General features: G+C 33.8%; 2 protein-coding genes across 4 annotated transcripts; one reads left to right on the forward strand and one right to left on the reverse strand.

The window, feature by feature from the left end:
- The first annotated feature begins 975 nt into the window (after positions 1-975).
- LOC114376655 (BTB/POZ domain-containing protein At3g50780-like) lies at positions 976-4738 on the forward strand. 2 transcript variants are annotated; one of them, XM_028334861.1, is made up of 3 exons: positions 976-1463; positions 1654-2461; positions 3567-4738. In XM_028334861.1, exons 2-3 carry the CDS (start codon positions 1853-1855, stop codon positions 4503-4505), a joined length of 1548 nt encoding a protein of 515 aa, XP_028190662.1. In that variant the 5' UTR covers positions 976-1463; positions 1654-1852; the 3' UTR covers positions 4506-4738. The 2 variants fall into 2 exon arrangements, with proteins under 2 accessions (XP_028190662.1, XP_028190663.1); XM_028334862.1 differs by having other exon boundaries at positions 976-1361.
- Positions 4739-11939: 7201 nt separating this feature from the next.
- LOC114373498 (BEL1-like homeodomain protein 4) lies at positions 11940-20099 on the reverse strand. Of its 2 annotated transcripts, none has more exons than XM_028330970.1 (5): positions 19679-20099; positions 18281-19491; positions 16580-16968; positions 15306-15366; positions 11940-13015 (listed from the first exon to the last, which is right to left on the reverse strand). In XM_028330970.1, exons 2-5 carry the CDS (start codon positions 19319-19321, stop codon positions 12389-12391), a joined length of 2118 nt encoding a protein of 705 aa, XP_028186771.1. In that variant the 5' UTR covers positions 19322-19491; positions 19679-20099; the 3' UTR covers positions 11940-12388. The 2 variants fall into 2 exon arrangements, with proteins under 2 accessions (XP_028186771.1, XP_028186772.1); XM_028330971.1 differs by having other exon boundaries at positions 11956-13015; positions 18281-19555.
- Positions 20100-22615: the final 2516 nt, after the last annotated feature.

Here is a 22615-nt window from a genome sequence, read left to right on the forward strand (position 1 = left end):
TTTAATCTTTAGTCTTTAATGCTCTTTTTAAAGGAGACAAATAACATTTATTTTGGAACCCAAAAATTCTTTTAGAATTATCACATTAAGACATTGTACTACAAATACTAATAAGTGTCACTTAACTTATCATTAAACACATAACAAACTAACAAGTACCACGTGTAATGTGTGTGTTCCCCCATTTAACTTGAGTAGTTCAATTCTAAAGTTTATATTTGCCAAAATGAAAGCGATCCATGCCAAATCTTAGGGTTGGTTTTCACTTTTCATAAGAGAAAAGGAAGGAATAAATGTTTAGTAGTTTGTGAAGAGGAAATATGAAAATAAGTATGAGTGCATCATAACACATCAACCTCATCTTCTATTTATTCTTGCTAGCGAGGTTAATTCACCTTTAAAGTGAGTTAAGGGCAGAGTAATTTAGCAATGAGAATGAATTTAGTGATGAAACTTGTAAGTAAAATGCAGCATAGCAAAAAGTGGTCAATTGAAAAGGCAGCACCGCCGTCTATTCTTGGAATATCCATATTTTAGGACCATATATCCATCGCTTTCATGTTTATATCCTACCACTACAATTCCACGGGTAACTGCCTCTTTAAAAAAAAAAACCAAAAAAGAGAAAAACCTTAACACCTTTCTGACACCGATCTGCTGCTATCAATATCAAGATTCCTCTTCTCTTCTACTCAACTTGAGCTCCAAGGGCGTACTTGTAATTACACCATGTACAAGCAAGCATACATACTTTAGCTTTACTCTACTCTCTACATGAGTACATGATAAAAGCAACAGTGACATACATAAAGAACCAACAAAACAATAACTTAATAATAAATAAAACAAAACAATAAAATGAGACGCGTGCTTTTGATTGCTGAGTTGTGTATAGAGAATTACAATAGGAGAAACATGATAAATAAAAGAAAAAGGTACTAATACTTCATTTATTTTTTATTTAAAAAATCTCTTTTTTAATTAGAGAGGAAGAGAAATGGTTGAATCCTGGGGGGCCAAGTGATGCAAAAATTCTCAGACCCAAATCATCAAAAGCATGGAACTGGTAAAGTGGAAAGTAAGAAAACAAAGCCCATAAGCCATCATCATCCATTCCATTTCATTTCATTTGGTAGCTCCCTTTTCTCTTTTTTCGGGTCTCGTGGTGTTCTCTATTTCTTCACAAATTAAAGAGGGTCCAAACTAAACTCATTATTCCTCCCTGCAACTCTGTGTTCACTGGTTCCCTTGATGGTAAACTCTTCAGCTCCTCTTCAATCATTTTTAAAGCTCTGAGCTTAAACAAAACATTGGATACGACATGGGTTTTCAGAGGTTTCTCATAATATGACCAATGTTTGGTAAGTTTTCTGCTTTTGCCGTTTACTAGTTGTTACTAGTGTCCAAAGAGAGACAAGGGTCATTTTCTGTGTGCTGGCTGATCTGTAGTTCACTTTGATGAGGTCAGATATAGAACTTCTTGGTTATTATACTTTTTTCTATTAAAAAATTCTTCTGCTTTTCTGCATATGTTCCTGCCGTTCTGCTTTGGTTTTTCAGTTCAAATCTTTTTTCCCATTTGAGAAAAATATCAAATTTTCAGTCCATTGAACATTCCTCATATTGTTCCATGCACTTTGTGTGAAACTGCAGTGGCACCGGTTCTTTTGGGGGAAGTAGATCAGCTTCAAAGATTGCAGCTTTTCATTTTGCTTATTTTCCATATTTTATGAGGGGAAATTAAGAAATTGGTTGTTAAATAGAGAAACAAAGATTTGTCTCCACTGCATCATTTTCACCGTGATGCTATTGCTATATCTTGTTCCATATTAGCTGTGAATCCTTGTCACTTATGGGGGATATTAGGCTTACCCGGGTAGAGCAAGGTCAAACAAAGATTAGAAATGTTCCAATTGCTGTCACCCCTGAAGGATTTTGGTGTTGCCCTACTCCTGTTGGGTTTCAGAAAAGCCTCAAACCTCAAAACCCTTTGAATAAACTCAAACCCTCTTCACCACCTCCAAAGCCTAGTTCCCAGAAAAAGGCTGTTTCGGAGAGTCAGAGAAAAACAGTGCCTTCCCCTTCAAGATTGGCGGTTTCAGATGCTCAACAATGTAATGATGATCCAGAAAGACCTCCGACTAGCACTTCTGTGCCTGCACAGAGAGCACCCAAAAAGGTGGCTATTGAGTTTGGTGAACCTGGAACTTTTGACATGAAGCTGCTTCTCCTTGGAAAGCAGGGATTTTGTGTGAAGTTAAGTGTGCACAGGGATGTTCTAATAGAGAAGAGTAGCTTCTTTGCTGATAAACTTTCTGAACAATCTAGTTTGTCATGTCTCCAAGTTGATGACTGTGAGGATGTTGAAATATATGTTGAGACTGTTGGGCTTATGTACTGCAAAGAAATGAAACAGCAGCTAATGAAGCAAAGTGTTTCTCGCATTCTTCGAATACTCAAGGTGATTTGCTAACTCTGTCATGCTTTGCTGCTAATTCTGTTGTGTTGTGTTAAGGCATTTCTGGGAAAGAAGAAATATGCTCTTTGCTATTACTCTTTTGTTCTTACTTCTTACTATAATACTACTAAGAATTTCTTAGTAGTACTTATATTTTTCAGATTATTTTTTTGGTGCTGTCTATTTGTTTGTCTGAAATACTATGCTTCCTTGGAAGCTTGTGTTTATATCTCCATTAAGGAATATTTAAACTCTTCTCATCAATTATATTTCTTATCGAGTTAATTCATGCTCCACCATGATAAATATTTTCAGCATGGTTTTTTCTTCCCCAATATATATAATTTAATGTATATTGAATTTAATCAATACTATTTAGATTCTTTTTTATTTATAACAATACTATTTAGATTCTTAATGTTGCAATCCACTGCATTTTTGTCTTAAATAGGTCTATTTTTTTTTTATTCATGGAATAGTTCTAAATATAAACTTAATAAAGATAGAGTAATGTCATATTCTCCATATTTTAAAAAGAAAATATTAAATAAAGAGGAAACGCATTTAATATTTTAGGAACATAAAGCGCATTTAGAATTATGGGTTTTATTAACTACTAGTACTCTAAGGAGCATTCAATACGCTCTATTAGATTGCTTTTAATTGTTTTTAAAAAGCAAGTAGGAAATGATTTTTGTTTTTTCAATATGTTCCCTTTATTAAATGCTTTATACTTTTTGTTCCTTAACTAATTAATAGTCTAATACTACCTCAAGGGCACTCATTAGCATTTGACTAGAATTATTCTTGAAGAAAAAAATATTTTTTACTGCTTTGTTATACTGTAAACTAGTATCAGGTAATTCTTGTGCCCAGTTCCCTGTAAGATCATAATATTTTATCATGGGTCAAAATATTTCTGGCCTGTTCTCTATAAGGCTTCATTATGAAAGGTAGAGCGTAATAACTTCTTGCTAAATATTGTCTTCATTTGAAATCTTTCTCGTCCTTGTTTCACCATTTTATCATTTGCTAGGAATGAACCACTAAATATTGATTGATTATACACCATTGCTAGACATGTAATCTAAAAGAAACAATTTTGCAGGTCGCAGAATTCCTTGGCTTCAGCTCATGTATCCAATCATGTTTGGAGTACTTGGAGGCAGTCCCTTGGAATGGAAAGGAAGAAGAAGAAAAGGTGATCGCAACCGTCCTACGACTCCAAGGAGAAGGAATCGGGGTAAATCCGGTGCTAAAACGAGTTTCTCCTGATATTTCTAATGCCCCAAAAGATACCCTCTCCCACATTGTTGAACTTGTTCTCAAAAGCAATGAGGAGAGAGGTCGCCGAGAGATGAAATCCATAGTTCTAAAGCTCCTTAGAGAGAATAACAGTCTTCCAAGTTCTTCAGGCTCAGCTGACCTCTGTAATGACATGATTAATAAGTCATGCAGAAGATGCATGGATTCTTTATTGTGTCTGTTCAACCAGGTGGCAGAGCCAGGCTTTAGTGATAACAAAGAACCTGTAGTAAAACATATAGCTCTTGAAGCTGATAACTTGTCATGGTTGCTTGAGATTTTAGTTGACAAACAAGCTGCTGAAGATTTTGCACTGATGTGGGCAAACCAGCAGGAATTGGCAGCCCTTCATGGAAAGCTTCCGATTGTGTTTCGTTATCATGTCAGTTGCATTTCAGGAAGACTATATGTTGGCATTGGAAGAGGGGAGGTTTTGCCATCAAAGAACACACGCCAGTTCTTGTTGCAGACATGGCTACAGCCTCTAATCAATGACTATAACTGGTTGCAGCACGGGTGCGGGTCATTCGATAGGAAACTTGTGGAGGAAGGAATTGGAAGGACAATTCTCACCTTGCCTTTGGAGGATCAGCAGAGTATTTTGCTTTCATGGGTTGGAAGTTTCTTGAAAACTGGTGATGGCTGTCCCAATCTTCAGAGAGCTTTTGAGGTGTGGTGGCGGAGGACTTTCATTAGGCCATATGTGGAAGGCCAAACTATTAACGTCATGCCAGATACGTGATGATATGTTTATGATTCATGAATATATCTTAGAATGGTTTTGGAATTTGAATTTTCTCTTTTGAGGTGACTATTCTAAGCAATTATAAATGTTATGTTGATTTGCCAATGTGGCTTACCTCCAGCTGCTAACTAGTACTGAGTCCTGTATATATGGCCGTTTCATGTATACAATCACTCGTTGAATTGTAACTTTCAGTAATTATACAAATACTAAGGATTTAGTTTTTCTAATTTGAGTTTTATTTTATTATACAAGTACATACATTCAATTATAATTTTAATAGCAATTTTTTCAATTAATAGTTACATTATCATTATAGCTTCTGACTTTAGTGGAAGAAAACCCCACTTTTCAATACAAGGTACAGGGATACTTCATTTCAAAACATTGAAATAAAGAAGTGAATATTTTTTAACCACTGATTGAGGTACTGTTTAAACCCTTTCAAAAGTACAGTGAGAGCGAAAGATACAAACGAGTCCCTTCTCTAAAAATACGTTTGGCATCCTTCAACGGTAAGCCAAACATAGCTTAGCATGTTGTACTTCTAAGATATAATTAATAACTGGTGTCATAGTAATTCACATGACTACAGAAATCTACCGTACTAACCATGTATTAAATTAACTAACATTTTTATTGAACACATCACAATCTAACACGGTACCCAGTTCTTGTGGATTGGTCATTCTCGATATCTAGAACCTAAATAGGCTAATATAACTTTGCATTCTTTTTGTTTGTCTTTTGTGTCACCGGGCTGCAACCTTTTTCTTTTCTACTAGGTCCAGTATAGAAAAACAAACACCCTCAATCATCCAAAAATACTGAAACAGAGGCAAAACCAGCAATTTAGAACAAACTGTATTACTCTCAGAGAATGAAATGATTATATCATGTGGGATCGATCGAATTCCAAAAGATACCTATCTAAAAAGTTTTTAGCTTAACATGATATTTGGATAGTAAACAAAAATGTTAGGTGAACATTCATTATTCACACACCTTAGAAGAGCAAAAATTAAAACATGGTGATTGGATAATAGGCTATACGCATTTTTCTTACCTTTCAGTTTATAACAGTGAAAATTAAATTGTTATCTTAACCTCCTGCTTTTACGTTCAGAAGTTCAAATATTTTAAAGGAAACTGATCTGAGAAATGGACAAACCAAAAGTTGAATCATTCAAACTTCAAAGATACATATAGAATCACCTTTTTCTTGTTATGAAAAATCTGTCTCAACATGTTTTCTTTCTCCCGAAATATATTTCATGCAATCCTAATTTCTTGCTTTTTCATTGTTTATAAATGTTGTTATTAACACATTTTCTGATATTTTAACTCGTTTGATTTTTATTATCTGATAGAATTTACGTGGATTTAGCTCTTAAATTAATGAAATTCACATAAATTTCGTTTAAAAAAATTATTAAGGAATATTTTACCAATAATTTTCTTTTCTTTTTTTTGTTGAATTACCAATAATTTTCTATACATGCATGTTTTTTAGTACATATATACGCATGTGTTTCCCACTAAACGATAAAAAAAAAATCAATTGTATAAGTTTACACGGGCTTGCAAAATATTAAAAATGAATACTAAATAAAATTAAGATATTTAAATGAAGACTAACTTAATAAACGAGTAATGAAATATCAAATCCACCAAATAATAAGAAATAAAAAAATTAGAAATAAAACCCTAAATATCTTTAATGAAAATTGATGTGCTTCATATGAAACTATTAATTTTGACCAAATTTTGGATGAAGTGGTGATAATAAAACTCTTTAGTAAGATTGAGACGTGATAAATTACGGGTAGGTACCTATAAAAAAGATAATTCGACACTCATAGCTAGGCTTTGTGTTAAATGTTTATTTATTACAGGATCATTAATTGTATTTGTAAAAATTTGAGAGCAATCTCTAGCACAAAACTGAAGACCTCTCGGAGGCAATATTATTGTGTCTTCTTTTGGAATAACAATAGAGTAATTTTACTTCAGCTTGATGTGTATTTTATTACTCACAAGTGCATTTAGCAATCCTACACCTGGGACATCTATTTCAGTCAAACTCTACAATTTAGCTAGGCAGGTTCAACGCTTTGGGCCAAAGTAACCCATTCTTACAAAGTGGGCCTATGATTCGGACCTAGACAAAAAATAAGTACATGTTTAATATGAAGTTTGCGATGTGATTTTCTACGTCAACCCAGACGATCTTAATTAAGATATTTGACATAATTTTTCTTCATTCAAAATGTGCGTTCAAACACTCGCTTTCCAATGTTTTTTCTAGACTGAAATTTATTAAAAATGACTAAATTTATAAAATACATTAATTGATGCAATAAAAAAATAGTTATTATAAAAAAATTGTCCATATATTTGATGAATAGATAAAAATCTTTCCAATCAGTACGAAAAAAATAGAATGAACAACTATATATACATGATTCCGTTTTGAAATTGTTAAAGAAACATAATCTATAAATCAAAGTATGATGATGAGATAAAGTCATAAAACCCAATCCGCAAATTATACAGAAAGGATTTTCTTCAGCCAAGTATTTGAATGGCTAGGTGGTCCTGACCTGACTCCTGATAAGTGATGATTGCTAGATAAATGTGCCCTTTATAATACCCCCATTGCCAATTCCAACTTGTAGCTCGGCTCCAACCTTATCCACCGTTCGTGTCGCTGTTTTTTCGAACAATTAATTATGATTATTCATTTTTGAAAACCAAAAAATTAATCTACAATCTATACTCATTTTAAATTTGGTTTAGTAGATGTGGAACATTAGTACTTCACCCACTAAATAACAGCCGCGCGACACTCTATGTTTTCCTATGCTTTAAAAATAGAAAATTTAAGCAACTAACTCACATCTCCATGCTAGCACTATGACGACCATGGTTACATTCGAATATTAGGGCCATGATTCATTCACATCTAGTGCCTTATATAAATGGGACACTTTTCACATCACCACTATACACTGTTGCACGATTAAAATAAATATCTCTACCTTCTTCCACTTATTTAGTAAGCTAATATCTCCACCTTCTTCAAAAATACTCCAATTCTTCATTTCTACTTAAACTTTTCTTACATGATTTTTTATTTTCTAAAAAAAGATTTTCTGATTTGCATGGACCATCAACTAATATTTGCAGCATAATGTCAAGTAATTGGGGGAAGGCGTGAGGAGTGAGCTCTAAAGATGGGCCCATGCAACGCAAAGAAGGATTTTTAGCTTTATCAAAATGAGGATATTTTTATTTTTTGCACTTCACACATTGGTTTCAGAATTATCATTCTAGAAGCAATTGGGGAAGTGCAGAACGCAATTGTCTCAAAATGATTGTAAATTTGTAACGGTTAGGCTACTAGGATAGAGTTGTTCCTCCGTACCCTGACATCCTATCGCAATGGGCATTGGTAGCACCACATGGGCTGATTATACCATAGCCTATATCAACCTATACAGTATATAAGCCCTTTTAATTTCTACAGTTCCATTTATTTTAGCTACCTAATATTTTCAGTGGGTTAAAGATGGACCCTGGCCCAAGACTGAATGAATCCAATTAATCATCTCTTGAAACAATTAATCGATCAACAATCAATATAAAAATAACTTGTCAAATCATAATTATAAGAATTTAGTAATAAGCGTCTTCGCTCAAAAACAAATATGAAGTTAAAGCATTGATATTTTAGAAACTTAAAAAATGTCTAATATTTGACTTCTTAAATTATTAAAAATATTAAATGATTCAATGTATTATCATCTCTTTGTTAGAATTTTCTTTTGGGACCCATCGATTGGGTTCCGACAGGTGAGGGGTACCTGTTCTTTCTGTTCGGTCACATTACAAAGAGGTGGGTCCGGCTCAATTTGCTGTCAATCTGAGAGCATCTCATCTCATCCCTTCTTGGTGATGGCAACAGTGGGCTCCTTCATTAAATGGAATCGAATTCAAAGCCCTCGTATCGATTTTTCGTCAGCTTCTTTCCCTATTCAATGTGCAAGTTATGTTGTACCTATACAAGACAAACTAAAAATTCTAGGGTGGGGTTCCCTCCATCATCCACTAGGCTGTAGAGATCCCTTCTATTGTCTCTCTTGCTGTTAAATGTTAATGAATTGTCTCTTCAGAGGACCTAGCTACTTCCTCTCTCAATGAATCACCAATTTTATGTTCAAAGGAGAGGAGTATATATATTAGATCATTGTATATGTAAACATTTTACTCATACATTGATTCTCTGTAAGTTATATTAAGTAACATGCAAATATTTACCAAAACCTATTCAATTATAAATCATATTCGCTGGTTGATATATATTATTTCCAAAACAGTAATATTATTTCATGTTATAACTAGAGTGAAAACAAAAATAATCTTTGATATATATATATACACACATTTGGTAGGTAGGAACTATGATATGAAGTTAAATTGAATTAAGAAAAATGATAACAAGATAAATTAGGAAGTGGTCCATGCAATGAAAGACTGAATCACATATTCATAATCGGACCAACTACGTAACCACTGACCTACTTCTAATAACATGTTCTTTTCATAATAAATTTAAATTACTAAATAATTACTTGTTACAATCTCTTGATGACATCATAGTGACTCATCGATTCACACTAATCCTTATATAACCGGGTGTCTAATTGGTTACTAAGTTTGGCTGTTAAAGAGATTTGAGGAATAAGAAATTATTAGATAGTTTAAAACTTTTATGGTATCCATTAATTTTTACATCACATATAATTGTGTGTTATTATTTTTATTATAAATTAAAAAACTTATAAGTATCATAGAAAAATTATTTAGATCATAAACTCATAATAGTTTTAAACTACGTAATATTATTTCCTGAAAAATGTGATGAAAGACTACTACCCCATATACATTGGTCTTCTACCTTTAGAGTACTTACTAATATTCTACAACCCAATTAAAGCACAGCCAGAAAAGATCGAATATGCAATTTCAGTGGCTCAAAGGAGCCTTTGCCATGCAATTATTCACTGTTGGACCAACTGAGAAAGAATATACGTACGTTTAAATTCACAAATATATATATTTTTGCTAAAAATACTGTACTTATATAGCCCCGTGATTTCCTAAATAATAATAGGAAAAACAGTACACAATGGTCCATTGATTAGAAACCCGTATTACTCTTGCTCTTGAAGAATGAAGACCAATTATGGTGGTGTTTTGTATCGTCTTTTGTTAGAAAAGAAATAATTATTTTCATAAAATGAAGTATTCTAAGCACATATTGAATGTCTAAGTTTTCCAATGGAGTTTTGAAACCTAATACTAGCGACAATGACACTGCTGTAAACTAAGTGAATATTGTTCAAACCAGAAAAAAGTGAATTACACAACTCCATCAGATCTGTGTTTTTAGTGCAGCCGCATGTGTAACTATCCAGCTAACTGCAGCCACATCTTAACGTAATTCCCAAAACTTTACTTATGTTACTATACATAAAAGAAAAACTCATTTGAAATCAATCACATATAGTTGAATATTCAAAAAGCATCGTTGATCGTTGCAGCAGAACAACCTTGAAAAAACCATTTGGACGTGGAGAAGGCTCTCTTTCGGTTAGTAATATGCGGTGTTTCTCAAACAACAAGAAAGATATTAGGTGAGAAGTTCTTGTTGCTTTGCAAGTTCTTTGTTTTGGTTTTTACGGAAGAAACGTGTGGCTTTTCTCTTACATACCACAACAAATTCCCGTTGATCTATTCAACCCACATTAATTACATATAACAGAAACGGAATTGACAAGCCTGTAGGTGAGCATAAATTTGGTTTTCTCCATATGCATAAGCCATGAATGCTTTAGTATTTGAGTTTAAGGCAATTGAGAAGTAATATACTTATAATTTGGTTAATCATAGTTTCATTGTTTTTTCATAGACACCTTAAATTAAAATTTATTTCAACTTTATTGTGCATTGTGACTTACTCTTTTGCATGGATTGATGACTTTCTTCATTGCTAATTAAATAATCAGTATAGAAAACGCCCTTTGCTTGTATGTACATTTTCTTATATCCAATTACTCGATAACTGTTAGAACACCTACTATTTTAATTAAAGTATAATTGCATTCAGATACATTGACAATTTTCTCCTTTCCACTGGTTCATAGTCGTTACAAATCGTAATTAAGTTCTTAATGAAACGTGACAAGATACATAATAGTCTAAACTAATAATAATTTAATTGGCAAATTAATCCATGACAATAAAATTTTGAAAACGGGAATGATGGAAGTCTTTTCCTTTTCGTCTATTCCTTTAAAAAATGAAAGTTGTGTAATTAATAGGAAATATTTTTTTACAAATAATTAATGGAAAGTATTTCTTTTCTATATATTGTAGAAATCATTTTTATTCACCATTTATAGTTTAAATGAGTTTGCTAAAGAATTATTTCAGGTTGCAAGTTTGTTTATTACTATTTTTTTAACCACCATGGTGAACATATTTGGTTTTTCCGTGGGATCCCAAAATGTTCCTATATGAGTAATATTCGATTTAGGATTTAATGACGCTTAAAGCTTATCATTCTCCCTTCACGGATGTATTATGTATGAAGTAAACCAATGTCTACACACTTTTTTTTTTAATTTTAATTATTTGAGTTTTTATTCTCTTGTAAATTAAAGAAGTTGATATAAGAATTTGAGTACCCCTTATATTCAAAAATCTCAATATTCATTTCTCTTAGCGGGGAAATAAAGTTTGCCAAAGAGGCAAAGAGAGTCACTTTGTCGAGTTTTCAATTTCAAAGACTCCATAACTTGCATTCGACTTTAAATTCCCTTATTGGTGGATGATATGTGGTCCCATTGTAAATTTAAGTCTCATACACATGCATGTTTTTTTCTCAACATGCATGATTGAGATAATCTGTCCTTCATTACAATAATTTAGAAACATTCATTACAATAATTAGAAGGGTGCGTAAGTGGACAATATGTAATGTAAGAATGTCCATTCGACTCTATTAAAAGTATGAGCACTGAGGTTGTTGTCAAAGTGTCTCTTGGCAGTACTGAGAGGACTAGCATGGTATGAAGAACAAGATATATATGCTCATCAAGTGGAGTTAGAATTGGACAGTGAAAATTAAACGCATCTTTCATTAAAGGAACAAGTGTTTTGATTTCAAGGCAGCAAGAGTTGTTCTTAACCGTCTGGGACATGACTCACATTCTATAAATATTTATCAGTTCTTGCTGTTATACTTATATGATTCAACGAGAGTCTTTATTCCCAAACTTTTTCATGTATAATTTTGATCTTTTGTTTGAAATTAATACAGCCCCGTTTATTTACCCTAGGAACAAAAAAAAGAATCAACAATTGCACAAGGACAATGGAAGGTTTGACATTTCATTATATTAGAAGTTAAAAAAAAAAGGAACAGTTATTATTTCGGTCATTGACTAGATCATGTCCTATCAAACTAAGCTACAAACCTTAAATAATAAAGTACATAATATATCGGGGGAAAAATCATCAAAAACAATCTGCTATGCAGTTATACAATAGATACCATATTAATGCTACACCTAATTAATAGCTACCTTCAGACTACCTTTCTCATATCGTATTACCTTTTTTTTCTCCTGTCCTTCCACAATGCAAATAAGACAGATCGAGGAATAACTGAGAAACAATAAAGGGCGTAAAAATGTTTTCTTTAGATGATATGATTATATATAATAATATGATAAAGCATCTTCCTATATATATTATTATTTTGATTATTATGTGAAGTAGTACTGTATATATATATATATATATATTGAAGTTTAAATGGCTCCAAATTCTCTAACAGAGAAAGGAGTTTTCTCAGAGGGCATGTTCCCGGCGTGGCGAAGCCCTAGGGTGAGTGACACGTCACCGGGTGTGGTCCCAAACCTAATGAGTGTGGATCCAATGTCAGCACTTGCAGATGCGGTCCCAAAATCTGCTGTGACCAAGCGACACGTGTTGTCATTAGAGGCCATTAATCTGTGTGGGGGCAGGTCTGAGTCGAAGCACTGAGACACGGGTGGCGCCACCTCAGAGGCGGCGGCGGTGGTGGTGGTGGCGGTGGTGGATGCGGTGGACTTCTTTGCTTGGTTTTCCGAGAAGCCTTGTCTATTATTCATTGCAACATGCTGTGAAGGGTCGCTATCGGGGGCATTGATGGCATCGGATCTTTTGCCTGTCGGTTTTGTTGCTGTTGTCGTTGGTGGTGGTGGTGGTGGCGCTGTTGCTGTTGATGTTGTGGCCGCTGATGGTGTGGTTGGAGTTTGTGCTTGGTTGCCACTAATGTTGCTGTTGTTGTTTTCTCTGTCTTCTGCACTCTCTGCTTCTTTAAGTTCTTGTTGGTACATTTCTTCCACCATGGGTTTCCACAACCGAACCCTGGCATTAATGAACCAGTTTGATACCTGAAAACAAACAGGTTCCATCCATTCAACCCATCAATATACTATACACACGGATGCAAATTTTATAGTAAATGAATGTGACTGAAAAAGGTAAAAAAGAAAAAGGTAAATATAATGCATTAATATTAACGCTAGTATTTGTCACATTATTAAGCTATGATTAATTTACACATAACAAACTAACATATACATATATATAGTATAGACTTATAGTATAAACTGATATGCATGAACGTTCATAAATCATAACAATGATTATTGTTGACCTACACTTTGTGTTTTCACCGAATACGTGTATAATTTCAGTTCAATTATTTAATTATTAATAATATATATTTATCAGCTAGCAGCCTAGCACAAAAGAAAAAGGACACAGAAGAGCTTCCTTTCTTCTGGCTCATTGTTGTTTGTCCCTTTGTGCTAAAGTGTGATTAGACACCGAGGCATCTTCACTGTGGTGTGACACAAAGGACAGTGAAAATGACAGATTTAAAATAATAATAACGTGATTAGTTACTCCAACAGATGAAACTATTCATCACCAGTTTCTTCTAAGAAGGGACAGTGATTTAGTTGGATGAGTCTATCCCTCCCCATAGGGTATAGGCTCATATTGCACATATGTAAGGCACAGGAAATTAACAGGCCTTTTCTTTCTATCCAGAACTGTGGTTTGATTATGGGGCTAACTCTAAGGAGACAGTGAAATAAAAACAAAGTAGAAGGAAAGCAAATAAAAATAGTTTTCTGAGAAAAAAAAGTAAGAAAATAATTAATTTTCTACTTTTGTTGTTGATTAAGGAAAAAAATTAATGTGTGCTAAAAAAAACTTAATATCCTTTTTTTGTTACAGAAACTTAATATCCTTTTAATAGATGGTAAATAAGTAAACTAATAAAAAATTGTTCTTTCAATTAAATGTTATTTTTGTCTATCATTTCTTCTCAATCTATTCTTTTTTGTGAATTTTATTTTTTTTTACTTGTATTTTTCTCTTCAATCAAATGATAAAAAAAATGATTTTCCTGTATATATTTCTCAACCAATTTTCTTTTCAGTCATTTTCCATTTACCAAACAAATTAAGATTAATTACAAGTTCTCACATATTATATTTTATATAGCACGTAACAAGGCTTTTGGATTTTGGTTTATCAGGAAAAAAAAATAACACTCAAGGAAAAAACTCATAATTTCCTCAACTATATTTTATGTTATTCTCCAATAAAAATTTGGAATTTACATACATCAGTAATTTGCGTAATAAAAATTTGCATTAAGATAATATAAACTATTGAAGTAAAACTTCAATTTCAATTGAAGAATTACACCAAAAACATTTTATTTATCAGCACACCAAAACATTTATATAGAACTATATCTAAAATTTATCCAATGTACACATCTAGTGCAGAATATCTAACCAGGTACAGAAGAAAAAAAAAACCAAACTAATCCATTCTATATTTTTATCCACATACCAAATAAAATATGAGAAGGGACATGGTTTTTTGCTGATATATATATATATATATATATATATATATATATATATATATATATATATATATATATATATATATATATATATATTGCTAAAAAAGAAGGGATTAATGATTAATATAAAACATGCAAAATTCTATAATAGAGTATATCTTATGTGAATATATTAACAGAGGAAAGAAAGAAACAAAATATCGAGCCAGGCAGACAGCAGACGAAGTTGCATGAATACGAAATAGTATGCCATTAGCAGGCATTAACATCTTGGAAACACACATTTATTCCCCATATTTATGGCTCCTATATTGTTTAGTTGGCGAAGCCAGTTGATATGATAGAGAAAAAAAAAAAAAAGGAGTAACTGGCAGAGTGAGCTCGATTGAAAGCAACAAATTTCCAAGTCTCATTGCTTCTGTACTTACCTCTGCTCATTTAATTTCAGAATTAATTATGTCGTGAAGTAAAAGATTCCAAAATTAAATTAAAGCTAGACTAAAAGATAAGTATTTCTTCAGAGAGGAGAAAACGAAACTTTTGACTCGAGAAGAAAAAGGTAGCATTAAACAAAATAAAACACACATGGCAGCCTAGAGAGAGACAGAAGAAACCAGAGAAACAAAACTCAAAAACATGTAATTTGCATCTGAACTCAGTGCTGGTCCCTCTTCTTTTTCCATTCATGGCTTTCTCTTTTCTTTCCTACTTAACGTGGTCCATGCGTCTAATTAGCTAATTAATTATTATATTGTGGAAATTAAAGGTAGTAATTAAGAAAGAAGTGAACGAACCTGATTTCGCGATAGGCCAGTCTGTCGTGCCAACAGATGCTTATCTGCATCGCTTGGATACCTGAGAAAGAGACCAGAAAATGACATCAGAATCCTTGCCTTAACCGTATAAAGGGACACGGAGCTTTCTGTATCTGTACCCCTCGCTGATCGAGTTTCAAACCTTTCTTAATTTTCTTTCCCTTCGTGGGCGTGAGAATCTAAGAGAAAGAAAGAAAGAAAGATCTATGTCCTAGCTGCCATAGCAGAAGTAAAGCAGATTACTGTACACACTGATATCACTGTCTCTCTCCCCAACCCCTTCCCCCCTTAATCAGTTCATCTAATTAGGTATATATTGAACGAGATCACAGAAAAAGATACCAAGAAATATTCATCGTAGTTAAAGCTAGAGCATCGATCAATGATGCTGTATGCATCTTTTTCCACCTTTTTGCTGCCGAGACAACATCCAAGGACACTGCGCAATATTACTGCATTACTGTTCCTCTAAACGATCATACGCATACGGCACGTAAATAATGGCTTTTATTTTAGATTAGATCCTCTCTTTCCTTCTGCCACCCCCTCCTCCCTTTCTTTGTCTCTTTATAATTTTTTTAAATAAACACAAGCCCTGCTGCTTTTCTTCTAGTTAATGATCACAGTATCTTCCGTATCGAGTGTTATCCTTTTTTTTTTTATATATATAATTTGCTTACTCTCAAAGATCTATATGGTAGATTATCCCAATATCCTCCTGTGTTGTACTTATATATATATATATATATATATATATATATATATATATATATTGTTATATTGTTATATACTCAACACAATGTTCAAACAAATGTTACTTTTATTTTAGTAATCACCTAATATAAAAATGTGATAAAAAAATAGTAATATGTTGATGTGATTCTTGGGTTATAAAAGTTATTAATCAATCTAAGACTAATAACACTCAATTATGTATCATGAAGAGATTAATTAAAACCATTATTTGGGTGACAATATTATTGTAGTATATACTGATTTTGTTGATTACTAATCAGCTCTGCTGATGAAAAACTTCATTTGCCGTTATTCTCATTCACAAATTAAAAGATAGTATTGGACCATAATAGTATAAAATCTTTTAAGATTTTAACCTAGTTTTACTAATTAGTGAAGACCATAATAGTATTGGACCATATGATAATATCTCCTCATGATTACATTAAGTAATTGGTTAATTAATGGTGAGAGAAAATATATACAGGGAAAATTAAGCAATAGAAGGAATTACGTACGGGTGGAGAAAATGCTCGAAAAGCCAGGCTCTCAAAATGTTGACAGAACGTTCAGGCAAGCCTCTCTGGGGTCTCCAAGCTTCTTGTTCCATCATGCCCATCTGGTGGAAGGCTCTCTGCTGTCTTAGGCTTTGTTCTAACATCTTAAGCCTTGGGGTCTCACCCTTGGTCAAACCTCCTGAGTTCCCCGCTCCATCTTTCTCTCCTAGTACCTCACAACTTTGCTTCAGCTGCGCTGTTATCGCCTCCTTCAGACACCGGAAATGCCGAGACATTGCTTTCTGCGCTAGTGCTGTGTACGGCACTGCCGCCCCAAAACCCATCATCAGGTCAAATGAGTTCACTACCATCTGCATTTGCTCGCAGTAATGGTTGTATCTCCTGTCCACCTGCCTCCAACAAATTAATATTATTCACTATATATTAACTTGCTATATCAATGAATCAATGAAATGTTGAAGACACCAATTTTAAAAAAATAAAATTAAAAAGGAAAAAGCTAGCTAGAAGATGTCGTTCATGCATGTTCTCATTTACTCATCCATTGTGCCGTTTGTGAAAAGCTATAGATGAACCAACTTTAGCATTAATAAAAGAAAACAACTCATATGTGAAATAAATGTGGATAGCTATTAGTTAGATATATATATCGGCACTAGCCCATGTAAATAGTGAAAGACAAATACACATATTAAATACTCTATTATTTTATGGTTGTTAAGTAAATGGATGGATTAGACGGGGCAGAAAGAAAAATTGTAACCAAGTATTGAAATTTGGTTAATTTGTGAGACTATGTTACTTCTGAAAGAAAAAAAAAAAAATCAAAGATCCACGATATCTAAGGAATTGTATAAAGGTGTGATTTTTCCAAGGAATATTAGAGATGCAATGAAATAGTATTAATTGTTAACGAGTATGAAGAATATCCCCTGGGTTTCTTTTCTGCAGTACTCTTCACCAATTGATAGGCTCGTGCACATATATAAAATCAAAAAAAAAAAAAAAGAGGCTGAAGTTCGTTCATAAGAAAAGAAAAAAGACCCCTGTGGATCTCTTCTGGTCAACTGAGATATGATAACTTAACAATGGCTTTGGCTGCAATATTTCCATGATAGGTGTGGATCTGTAAAGTGAAAGTGGCTTTGATAACAACTTAGTACGTAATAGATATGGTGATTGAGTGCCTTTCTTCGTTCTGTTGGGGTCTATCTTACACTAATGAGAAGAAACGTCGCTTCTTGATGGACGTATTCTCCTAATACTAAGTCTCACGGTTTACACCAAACCAAGAAACCCAATTAAAATATTATAAAATCATCCCACCAATCAAATCGAAGGATTAAAAAACCGGGTTTCACACATTACAATTAAAATAAGGAACACTTACCTACCAACTGATCCTATGCAAATGGAACCCTATTATACCAGCCGGCCTTTTTCCTTTTTTACCTTTTTTTTATAAAATAAAAATATTAATTGAAGATACCGGCCGGAGAGGAGAGAAACGTGTGCTCTATTATCCCCGATGCTAATTTGGAAGACAAATAATGCACTACTAATTAATTGATTAAATTAAACAAATTAATAATTAAGAAGAAAAAGATATCGGGGGACCTTGACTCTTGATGGAGGAGAGAAGGTGAGAGGGGAACAGAAAGAAAGAGAGAGAGAGAGAGAGAAAGAGATTAGAATACATGCCTCGTCAAGCATTGATAGTAGTTTGACCTTCCTTCTCTGATGCTCAATCCTATCAGCGGCTGACAAAGGAGGAGGAGGAGGAGCATCTTTTGATGAAGGCGAAGCACCACCACCGGCATTTGAATTAGGGTTTGAATTCTGCCTATTGAACTTGCTCTTCTTAAACTGACCCCTCCCTACACTGCAAAACTCTTCCAGCAACTCTTGTGCAGCCTTCGCATACTTTGAATTTCTTAGAACATTAACTACACCTAACGAGGATGACCCAAACCCAACATGTCCCTGGTGGTTGTTGTCGTGTCCCATCGCCCCTTGCAAATGCAATGCTTGGTGATGGTTATTGTTATTATTCTTGTACTGAAACTGAACCGCGGAAGAAGAAGAAGAACCACCTCCTCCACCTCCACCTTGTTGATGATTGTAATATAGAAAACCACTATCCCCCATCCTCAGTTCCTCGGCTTTTGCTGCTTCCAGCGAAGAAGACAACGATAACGAAAGACCTTGCCCTTCCACCACGCCTCCTTGTTGATGAGCACTCTCAGGAACCCATGTGAATTGACCAAAAGACCCTCCCGCGGCCGAACCAGTAAATCCTTGGAGGGAAGAATTTGAAGAAGGATTTGGAAGCAGCATGTGAAGCGTTGACGAAGGAGTGGCGTGGGTTTGAGGAGGAGAAGGAGACCTCGTTTGAGGGTTCATCAGAAAAAGTTGCATGGCTGCTGCTGAGTCAGCATTAATGCCTGAAATCTGTTGCTGTTGCTGTCTGTTTCCGTACCACTCTCCGGCTTGCCTCGCCGCCCGGAACGTCGCCGTCGCGTGCTGCTGCTCCAACAATTCCGTCGCGGGCGGAAAATTAAACATCTCCGACAACATCCCGGCGGTCTCGTACACCGGTTCCTCCTCCTCTATCCCTACCAATGGCGCCGCCGCCTCGAACCTTACTTTGTCCCTCCGGATCTGTTGCTGCGGACTCACTAGCCTTCCTCTCTCCAACCCATTCGGGAAGCTGAAGATTCCTTGTTGAAAATCTTGGGACATAGAATTGCAAGAATTGATACAAGATCCAAGAGAAAACCAATGGTGTTTAGTTCTAGTACTGTTCTTGAATGTGACGGTGTTGCTATTCCCATAGTAAAACCATCATCTTGCCAGCAAGTAGCAACAACAACCACTAATCCCAGCTCCTCAGCTTATTCTAATTATTACCACTGTCCAATAGTTGAATTATTGATCAGTAATAAGGAGAACAACCAAATCCAACATCAACAAACACTAGACATGATAGAAAAAGAGAAAAAAGAGTGTGTTAAATTTTCAGATTTATCATTTTCAGCTTAATTTGCTAATATCTCATGGGTGGGTGGGTGTATATATATATGCACACATAATATGTACCTCTTAGAGTTGCAGGGTATGAAAGGATGTAAAGCTCTCAGACATCGTTTTCCCCTCGGTGGTTTTGATAGCTTCTACAGTTTCTTCTTTCTCTCTCTATCTCACATACACAAACACACACTCACTCACTTTCTCTCTCTCTCTACGTTGTCGCCTGTCGTCTCTTTCTCTCCTTTTCTTTCTTTTGTTGCTCTCCGCGGTAAGTGTTTTTTGCAATCACCTTCTCTAAAAAGAAAGTGCAGGTTTCGCAACAATATAAAATTAAAGATGGAGGGTTTGGGGAACTGATATCATACTTGTCTCAAATAAACACAGAGAGAGAAAAAGAGAGTGTATGTGAAAGAGGAGAAGAGAGAGGAAAGGGAAGCGGTCGCTCTCACTCTTCTTCGGTCTTCACCTCTTCCTTTAGTTTTTTTTTCCCCCACCAATAATGCCCTTTTATATATACTTTTTTATCATTATATTCTTCAATTTGACACCATTTTTTTCATATTTATATAAATGGTAATGAATTGTACGCACAAGAAATATTCATCGACTGAAATGACCATACTAACCCTATCTTATCTACACATCAAAAATAGCCAACGTAATAATGCTTGGAATTACAAGTCAAAGCAAAGGAATTTTCCAAACTGACTACGATGAATTTAACAGACTAAGGATTTATGTATATCATTTTTGTTTCCCTTCGAAATATGAGTGGATGCTCTTCTACAAAGAGAAATATACGCAAATTCTAAACAAAACTGTTTGTACGATAAAAATCTTCCAATGTTTAAATATATATATATATAGGAGAGGATCATGATCCAATTTTTTTTTATCACACTAGCTTAGTTTTATATATAGTGTTTAGGAAATGAGCACAATGTCATCACAAGTATTGGTTTTTATTGTCATTTGAATACGTCCTTTGGAAACCAACGCAAACTACGGAATAAAATAAAGATAAGGTGAGTACAAAGTCATCTCAATGATCCAAACTACCACCATCTTTTTTTATATGTTGGAATGACCATAGTGCCCTACATAATCATTGCCGATGCAGCTGAGCCCCATTAGTTGGTAAGGACATGTAGGTCATCTTAAGCGCTGCAAATTCATTAATAGCACAAGTGAAGTAAGACAGGGGAAATAGAGATTTTAGAAATAAGAAATGCTACACGAAGTGGATGGATGGCACGTGCGAATGGATGGGTAAAACAGACCAAGTTAGGTTTGTGTGGGATAAATAGGGTCTGAAAAGTACCCATAACTGCTTTAAGGTTTGGCTCTGTCACCATGGCCATGTTCATTTCCCTTTTGGTGTACCCTTAATTTTTTACATGTGTTTTTCATGTTTCACCTTATTTTACTCATGATTAAGGTTTAAATATATTTTTATATTTTATGTTATATTTAGTCTAAACTTATTTTTTAATTAGATTTTTTTTTAATTTCATTTTTCATGTGTAATTCTTTTTATCGCATATTTATTGCAGCATCCTAGAAATCATACAAAGCTATTATAAAATATAGAAATTTCGTTAAAGTAATTATATATTATACACCAAGGACATTGTTAAATTGCTTTTCAAATTTTATCATATCGTGTTATGAATTTGAAAGACAGTATTATAGTAACAATAGATAATAAAAATTGAATTTATAACTAAAATTGAATTCATTATATATTTGAGTTTCTTAAACTGAGAGGTGAAAGAAATAAGATTAAATTTTGTGCTCATTCTCTACGAATTCAAAGCAGGCAGTGGAACAAGCAACATGAAACATGGTATCAATCTTTTTCCCAGATGAAAAAGATTTCGGCGGTGAATGGGAGTGGGAGCATGGTTCACAAGAATAGAGCAAATTAATGAAGTCAATCTTCTAATTAGGATCCTCATGGTTTCAAAATTTGGATTCAAGAAGCTTCAAAATTAGGATTCAAGAAGCTTCAAAATTAGTTGCAATGGTCATGCCTACCAAATGGAGGCAGTGACGATGAGGGAGCGGGTGCTTAATTAGCAACCCATGGCTGCCAAACGGAGGTAATGATGGTTGGAGGGTGTCAACAATGGCATCCAAGTTGAGGCGATGACAATAAGAAGGTGTCATTGTGGAATAATAATTAAAAAAAAACTAAAAATGTTATAGCTCGTTTAATTTTTTAAAACTAGTGTAAAAGAGTTTTAAAATTGAATTAAAAATTGTTGACTACACTTTAACAAAAACACGTTTTGTTTTGAAAGTACAGTTTGAGACTCCAAACTCATAAACTGGCAAACATCCCAAGTGGATCCTTAATATTTTGTTTTCAAATTTAGTTTTTCGTCTTTGTAATGGTTATGATCAAGTTATTTCCTTATTTTTTACAAAAAAAAAATTAATTTTTTTTTTCAAATTTAATTTCTATGCACTGTATTTTAAGTTATTCTATACTCTCTTGTATTCAAGATTAACTAATAAAAATTATATTGAAAGAATTTTCTATATTATATAAAAAAACTAAACCCATGACAAGAAAAATCACCTACTAAGTTTGGGTTCAATTAGGGTAGCCATGAAATTTATAGAGATGCTACATGTACTTTATTGACCCTATAATATATGCATATTCTATAACAAAATTACAACTCACAATATATACTATTCATACCTTTATTTTTTTAAAAAAAATACATCTAATGCTTATACTTTACTGGAAAAGTTACAACTCACAATCCTATTCATATCTTCATATGTCTCGAAATTATAAATTTTAAGTCCTAATAATTGTCGTCATTAATTAATACCTTCACTTCTTTGTGACTGTGAACTTGTGCCGTGTTGTGAAAAGTGACTACACCTATATTTCCTTGAGGAAGGACAATAGCTAGTAAGCTTTCATATGTTTGTTAGGTTGGATTTGAATTTAGTTAAATTGTTGTAGTTGCATAAATTAGATGTATAGTA

This window comes from Glycine soja, chromosome 11, assembly GCF_004193775.1.
Source record: "Glycine soja cultivar W05 chromosome 11, ASM419377v2, whole genome shotgun sequence".
Taxonomy (NCBI): Eukaryota; Viridiplantae; Streptophyta; class Magnoliopsida; order Fabales; family Fabaceae; genus Glycine; species Glycine soja.

What these genes read in the sequence shown, in the direction of transcription:
- LOC114373498 (XM_028330970.1), bottom strand. Translation starts at nt 19,321, where the DNA reads ATGTCCCAAGATTTTCAACAAGGAATCTTCAGCTTCCCGAATGGGTTG. An exon ending in TACTATCAATGCTTGACGAG is followed by an intron (nt 16,969 to 18,280) that starts GCATGTATTCTA and finishes TGTTGGAGGCAG; the next exon opens with GTGGACAGGAGATACAACCA. An exon ending in CTGGCCTATCGCGAAATCAG is followed by an intron (nt 13,016 to 15,305) that starts GTTCGTTCACTT and finishes GTTTGTTTTCAG; the next exon opens with GTATCAAACTGGTTCATTAA.
- LOC114376655 (XM_028334861.1), top strand. Translation starts at nt 1,853, where the DNA reads ATGGGGGATATTAGGCTTACCCGGGTAGAGCAAGGTCAAACAAAGATT. An exon ending in GCATTCTTCGAATACTCAAG is followed by an intron (nt 2,462 to 3,566) that starts GTGATTTGCTAA and finishes ACAATTTTGCAG; the next exon opens with GTCGCAGAATTCCTTGGCTT.